This window comes from Corvus moneduloides, chromosome 2, assembly GCF_009650955.1.
Source record: "Corvus moneduloides isolate bCorMon1 chromosome 2, bCorMon1.pri, whole genome shotgun sequence".
In the NCBI taxonomy this organism is placed as follows: Eukaryota; Metazoa; Chordata; class Aves; order Passeriformes; family Corvidae; genus Corvus; species Corvus moneduloides.
In genome coordinates, this window is record NC_045477.1 from 35387775 (window position 1) to 35395207 (window position 7433).

Here is a 7433-nt window from a genome sequence, read left to right on the forward strand (position 1 = left end):
TTTTTTTCTTGCACCATCATGTCCATAATTTCCTATATGCATCACCCATAGCATACTGTATACAGTCCATTACCACACCATCATATGATTCAGTGCAAGGCATAACATTAGATTTATGCAGAACACAAGGTGCTCCCTTCTCTTGCTTTCCTAGTTGCCTCAGAAAAGTCCTGTCATGTTTTAAGAAAAAACGAATCCATGCTGGGGAAAAAAAGCTAGAACAAGCAAAGTCTATTTATTTTTGATAATTTAGACATCTACAGGCATATGAGTGTAAGGCAATGAATGAGCATGAGCTTGATTCATTGTAAGTATACAGTGGTATTAACACCTGAGCGTGCACAGGCAAGACAACTCATTCCTTAAAGTTATTAAATAATGCTTCTGTTGAAATAGAAATGGTCCATCAAAATAACAAAACACTGAAAAAAACCAGAATGTTACTGTCTGTCTTTTTTTTTTTATTTCTTGGCACCCAATAAGCAGTCAGTACAACCTTACTCATCTGAGACCACCAGCTGAGTCTGGGAGATACAGAGGAGCTTCAGGCAGGAGTGCTGAGTGCTCAGGCTATGGAACATCCTGGATTCCAGACCACTTACGGGTTCCTGTTGTCTCAAAGTCTATCTCAGTTAGTAGCTACCAGACTCGGGCCTTGTATTTTGTTTGAGAATGTAGAGTAGTGAACCCAAGATAAAAATTAGGTGGAGAAAAATGAAATGGGAATTAGTCTGAAGAAGTAGTTTTGTACTACATAAGAATGAAATTAAATTGAAAATATTGAAGCTGTCCGTGAACTGTTGGAAGAATTTTACCACTTTATTCTTGTACCATCCTCAATCTATCTGTGATTCAGTTGAACATGTCTTTTGAAAGCCATTCTAGCAAAAATCTAAATTTTTTGATGACTTCCTCCGTGTTTCTAGGGAAATGAATAAACGTCTCACAGAGGAGCAAGCAAAGAAAACCTATGATCGAGCAATTAAATTAGAACAAGAATTTGGAGAATATTTCACAGGTATGTTTTTATTAATACCTTTTTTTTTGCCAAGATATAGTCTTTTATTGCAAAACAACTGGATCAGCTCTGTCTTTGACCTAGAGTACCTATCAGTATAGTGTGCCCAGAGTAAGGACTTGCTTGAGAATATTGTTTCCTTGAAATTCAAGAGCAGTTGAGGCACTTGACTCCTGAAAAGTTTGATGTCCTGAAGGAGTATCTATGCCAAGGCAAATTAAGGGGCAAACCATTGTGCTTTGTGTTACAGTTGCTTTACCTTCTGTCAGCTTGGGCCTGATCTTGTTAACCTTGGCAGCCAAGAGTGAACTCATTATAACTAGATCAGAAAGGTTGTAAATCTGCTGCTGCCCACTGCTGAAGTAGGTTCTAAATCAAATAAAATTTAAAGCTTGACCTCCAACAGTGGGAATCTCTTGTGCTGCTCTCCCCAGGACAGAACTGCTAGTTCTCTGAACTAACCTGTCTCAGTCTTCTCAGTACAAGCAGTGGGATGGATCTCTGTCATAGGCAGGTGCATTGATTTGAACTTAGTTATCATCCTCAGGGGTATGACACTTCCATAATCAACATGTCAGTATACCAGTATTCTTCTCATTCCATCAGTATCTATGAGTATGCTGAAAATCTGCTGACACTGGATGCTGTATCTGTCAATTAAAAGAAATATTGATATGTTTTCTCTACTGCAGCTATTGTCCAAGGAGATAGCTTAGAAGATATATATAATCAATGCAAACTTGTAATTGAAGAACAATCTGGGCCTTTCATCTGGATTCCTTCAAAGGAAAAATTATAAATTAGCCACTGCACCTCTGATTACAACGGGAGAATATTTAGAAGAAAACTATAATATACTATTTGGAGGCTTTCCTGTTTTTGTTGCATTTATGTTCTTTGCAGTCAATGTGAATTTTGATGAATGTACAACACAAAGTGTTTGAAGCCATGAAGGACACTGATGGGTCAAAGGGTAGGAACAAAAAGACTTCTACCATATAAAGCAAATCTGTTGTGTGCTCAGAGCACGAGTTGTAGGTATAAACTTTTGACATGGAGACCCTCTGTCAAGGGGAGCTAAGCCACCTCCTGTGCCCACGCGGACATTTTGATCAATTTCAATGGCTGAGCTCAGTGTGTTGATTGCTTTAGAGAAGTTCCCAGCTCTTGAACCTCATATAGGGCTTGATCCTGCAAGGCGCTCAGCACTTGACCCCAATTCCTACACGAGTAGCCTGTTGACTTGGAGTCACTTGTGACCCTTCCCTATGCCATTCAGTCCCACCAATTCCAGTAGGACTATTCACGTGCTCAAAGCTAAGCACAGGCTTAAGCATTTTTGCTAGATCAGGGCCACACGCACCTTGCAAAATCAAGCTCAGAGTATTTGGTCCACTTCCTACTGAGGTCACTGTTAGGACACTGTGTGACTTGGCTGGGAGGTGGGTCCTGTTCTAAGCTTGTCATTGCACATTTGTAGTTGGTACACCTCGACTTTGGTAACTATGCACATCTTTTGATTTCTGAAACCAAGTCAAGCATTTCTTTTTTCCCCTTTGGAAGCACTATTGCATCAGGAACTACCAACAATATGGTTCATTTTGATGGTGTTTAGGGGTGGGAGAGGATGGAAGCATTTCACATCACACACACGTGCACACAAACACATTCCCATGTGGACACACACATGTATTAGGATTCACAGCACCTATGTTAACAAGGAGGGATACAACTGGGAAAAGCTTTAAAATTTTTGATTGTCTATTTTATCATTTGTATTGATAGAAGGCACTTAAAGATGGAATAATTTATAAAAATAAAAATATATTGATGTATAGAAACTAATTTCTATAGGTAAAATGTTTTTGTGAAGATATTTTGTAAAGATTAATTGAAAGATTAAATATTTACACCCTTGTGCGACTGTCAAATGTAAAGAGGACCATCAAGTTGCATTATACCTCTTCCATAACGGATTCTCTATTATTAATGGCAAGCAAGATAATTCCTTAAATTGTAGTTGTCATCTTGTTTTTCTTTCAATTTAATCCTCTCCCTTGCCTGTGTTTAATCATGATGAACTCCTGTGGAAAGATCTCTTGAACTCACTGCCCTGTAGGAATTTTCTGAACAAAAAAGGAAAATGCATCTTGTGAGAGAGACAACTATTCAGAAGCAAAATGTTAGTGCTTAAATGCAGTTCATAATTTCTCTCTTAGGAAAGAGGCACCCTTAAACATCAAATCTTTTATGATTCTTCCTGTTTCCTTCAGGGAAATAATGAAAGCATTTGATCTTTCCTCTCTTTTCAGGCAGGTCACCAACTAACTTGTATCTTCATTCATTTCACAGTCAACAAGGGTCTTAAAAGCAAAAACTGAGGCAATAGACATTTGTGAGGGATTTGGGGAAAGTCTGTGGAATTGCAGTTTGGGGTGTATGGAAGGGGAGAAGGAGGGGTTTTTTTTCTCATTTCACATTGCCCTTCTTCTGTATACTGATGCCATTCTTCACTGACTTACAAGGGGACAAGTGCAACAGATGCTGTGACAGTAAAACTGAATTGCCTTTGCTGCTGCTGGACCATGTTCTCTGTAAAACCCACACTCCTGCCTCTGCTGCACTGCAGGAGTGCAATACTTATAGCTGGTGGCTACAGCAACCCTGACGCTTACGGATGTCTTAAGGGCAAGTGCTAAATAGACTCCTCTGGTACTTGTCTATTTGAAGCTTGCATTTCTACACCCTGTCCAGCTGACAGGTCTACCCAGCCAACTTCCGCGGACAGCGCGATGAGCTGGATGTTTGCAAAAGCCACCAGCAGTGACAGGGTTAAAAATATGGGCATTTTAGTGGCCCTGAGGGGGCCTTTCACGCTTACTGCCCAACTATGGTAACTTTGAGAAGTTCACACTTCTTTAACTATTTTTCTTGCCTGGTCAGCGCAGATTTATAAACAAGGGTTTCAGTTAAGTCTCCAGAAGATCTTTGTAACCAGAAGGGCTAGAAACATTTTTTTTTTTTTTAATATAAATTAATGAATGCTTTGATTTTGGATAATTCTGCAGAAGTCCACAGAGTGACCCCAGATCTTTGGAAGCCATGGATTTTTCCATGCTAGCAAAATACTATTGCCCCAGGTTGGGAAATAGCCCACCAGACCTGAAAAACCAAGTATCCTAAAGCAGGAACTTCGTTCTAATTTTCAGCTGTTTTTAAGCAATCAATCACATCTGCTTCTTTGTTTCTTAGTTCAGCATGCAGCCTTTTATGGTACTATCCTACTAGTAACTGTTTTGCTTTGTCATGTGCTGTGCTTTACGGTGAACAGTAACACTATGGCTGAGTACAATCAATTTTTCCATCAGTCCTTGGTTACTGTAGTAACATTATTTATTTTTCCCTGTCTGTTGTTTGTGCTTCCATTTTAGAGTTGACATTGCACTTCTTCTTTTTTTTTTTTTTTTTAAATAAAACATATATTTAAAAACAAATCATCAAGAGAATCAGTGAGAGATCTTATTTCCGTTAGGACTTGTACTCCCATTTGTTTTGTGTGTTGATGTTTTGCATTCCATGTTGCAGCATCCTCAGAGCTGCAGTCCATTTTTGCATTGCAGCTGTTCAGATCATACTGGGTGGTAGTGGGAGGAGGAAGAAAAACATAAGACTCATGCAAAATTACATCTGGTGGAAAACAAAAAGTCCAAACTCACAACCCACAGCAATTGGCGCCTGACTCCATATTGGTGCTAACACAGCTTAGCATAATCAGATTCCTTTTCTGTCCATGTAAAAGACTTGGGAGCATCTAACCATGAGACAAATGCAAATGCTGGACCCTTTAGGAAAAGTGCCAGATCACACCCCTGGTGCTATATCTCATGTTCTGGCACAGTGTGTAGCACCGTAGGGTCTAAGCAGAAACAAAATTATCACAGCTTTTTGTCCACCCATGGATGATCACAATGACATCTTGCTAGCTTTGTGCAGATGTGCAATATTACAACTTAATTATTTTTCCTTGCCACAAACAAAAAAATAAAAAATCTTCCATGCACTGACTCATTGAGAGCTTGCTAACAGGGCTCAGTGGAACGGCACTTCGTCGCTGGTCTTACGGTCTGACCATCAACCAGTGAAAGAGCCTATTTCCTGCTTAATCCCCCTTCCTACAGAGGTACCCTGTCCATGCTAGCACTTTGTAATTTCTTTGGTAGTAAAGGCTGTTTCTAGATCAATATTCTGTGATGTAATTGTGTTTGTAGCTAGCATGGTTTGATGCTCCAGTGTGGATAGGGTCCTAGGAACCACTCAGTGAAAGTCAAGGATAAGAAATCTCTCCGTTGCACTGAAATTACAAATCCTCATCCTGGAGAGCAGTGTGGAACCCGAGCTAATAACCGCTATGAGCCAGGGACAGTGTCCTAGGTATACAACATGCACCTACCTATTTACATTCATTTTCTATGGAGAAATTGTTGGCATTACACCTTCACTGTTACTTGCTCATCAGCACTCAGTCAAACTGTATTTTTGTTTTGGCTTTCTTATATTTTAATTTTTGTTTTTCAAATTGTATCCCTGACCAGAGGATTCAATGAGTGAAAACACATGAGGATATTTGTAGGAAAAACCGTGTTGATGAAAGAAGTACCAACCTTCTTTTTCAGATGCAGATTTAAAGCCATAATATCTGCCGTGTTCACAGAAAGTGGTCTTTTATCCTTCATAGCTTTTAATCTCAATATTTTCCCTCTTGAACATTTTGCCTGTCATGTTATGCATGTGGTTCACTGTGCAACTGCATTCAAGTGCGCAAGCCCATTCCTTGGTGGAATAAACTTTTTTCTCTCCCATTAAAAATCAGACATTTTGTCAGTTGGTTCAGAAATAAGAATGAGGTCATTATGCTAAAAAAAGAAAGTTTCCATTCTAGGACACAAATCAGCATCAAAGCTAAAAACAGGTAACATCTAAAATCTATCTATATCATATCATATAGCTAGCCTAGATCCTCAGCTGCTGGAAATCACGGTCACTCCTCTGATTTCAATGGAGTCCATCCCATTTATACCACCTGAAGTAAAACATCCATCCTCTTTATCATACTGATTATTTTACATCTCTGTAAAACACCAAGGCCACCTGATTAAACAGCAGCTCAGTGCTTTCCATCATTATTTACTGTTCATTTCACTGTAAAACCCAAGTCATGGACCAAGATCCTTTTGAGGCCAGTGCTGTGAAACTCCTAACAAAAAGACACCCCAGGGGCCAAATGGACTTGCAGAAGGCTTCAGCTGCACTGACGTCTCACCAAGAGCTATAGGAACTACCACTCTGATGCCTCATTGACCCTTTTGAAACTCTGTCTTTAAGGTGAAAAACACGAGAGGCAATCCATCATCTCTCACACCACATTAGCAGCTTACACCTTCTGGCCCTGCAGCACAGGCAGCTTGCCCTGATGTAAAACAGCATTTCTGGGGATGGGAGCCAGCATCCAAGGCAAGATCTTCGAGGGGAAAAAAAAGCATAAAAAAGGGGAAAAAAAGAGAAAAAAAAAAAAAGGGGTGAGGGGGAACACTGTTGGCTCTTAGTGGGATAGCAACCTTTTAATTTCTGGATTTGTGCTCCTAAATTTGAATTGGCCAGTTTGAATTTCTGAGTGCAGCAGCCTGTATGCACCAAGCTGCTCCCTCCAGCACAATGTCCAGCGCGCGTCTCTTTAGCAGGATGTTCCTCAGTCCACCTGTAGTGTGGGGTACTCAGAATCTGGAGTTTACAAACACCCTGTCCAGCTTACACTCCTGTTATGTGTAAATACTCTGCGCATCCATTCCATTTGTGTAAAGAATAAAGCACACACAATTATAAAAATTAAGCTGTATATTTCATACTAGCTGTGTCCTTGCTTATTTATTCCAGTCCAAGCTCTCAGCTGTGGTTCAGTTGTAAATGCTTGATAGAGTGTTTATAAATATGTCATGAATTTTATTATAAAATATTAATATTAAAGCATTTTTACACTTTATAGCAAATGGCTTCTTCACAAGGCATAATTTGTCTTTTTTCCTTGGAGCAGAATAGTAAAAGAAATATATTATGCTTTTATCTTGAGACAGTATCACATCTATCACACAGACACAGGTATGGAATTAGGAGGATGGTTTCAAAAGTGACTGAGAATAGGACACATTTTTCCTTCTTGCCCTTTTTTATTTCTTTTTGACTTCACATTGTATGGAAGTTGGCACCAAGAAGATTCATTCTGAAGTACAGCGACTTTCTCCTTACCACAGTTCTGCTGTGAATTCAGTATCATCAGCATCTTGGTGAATAATTACCAGAATAATTTTTATAATTAAATAATCATTCCATATTTATGACATCACAGCCATAGGGAAAAGGA

At 39.4% G+C, this 7433-nt stretch overlaps 1 protein-coding gene across 31 annotated transcripts in view; it reads left to right on the forward strand.

Moving 5' to 3' along the window:
• DLG2 (discs large MAGUK scaffold protein 2) overlaps positions 1–6920 on the forward strand; it is a 1001432-nt gene extending 994512 nt beyond the window's left edge. For 20 of the 31 annotated variants that reach the window (XM_032099070.1, XM_032099087.1, XM_032099077.1 and 17 more), the window contains 2 exons: positions 927–1018; positions 1711–6920. In XM_032099070.1, coding sequence (XP_031954961.1) covers positions 927–1018; positions 1711–1817 — 199 coding nt within the window. In that variant the 3' untranslated portion in view covers positions 1818–6920. The remainder of the gene's footprint in view (positions 1–926; positions 1019–1710) is intronic. The other 11 variants (XM_032099063.1, XM_032099062.1, XM_032099064.1 and 8 more) reach the window with 1 other exon arrangement.
• The last annotated feature ends 513 nt before the right edge of the window (positions 6921–7433 follow it).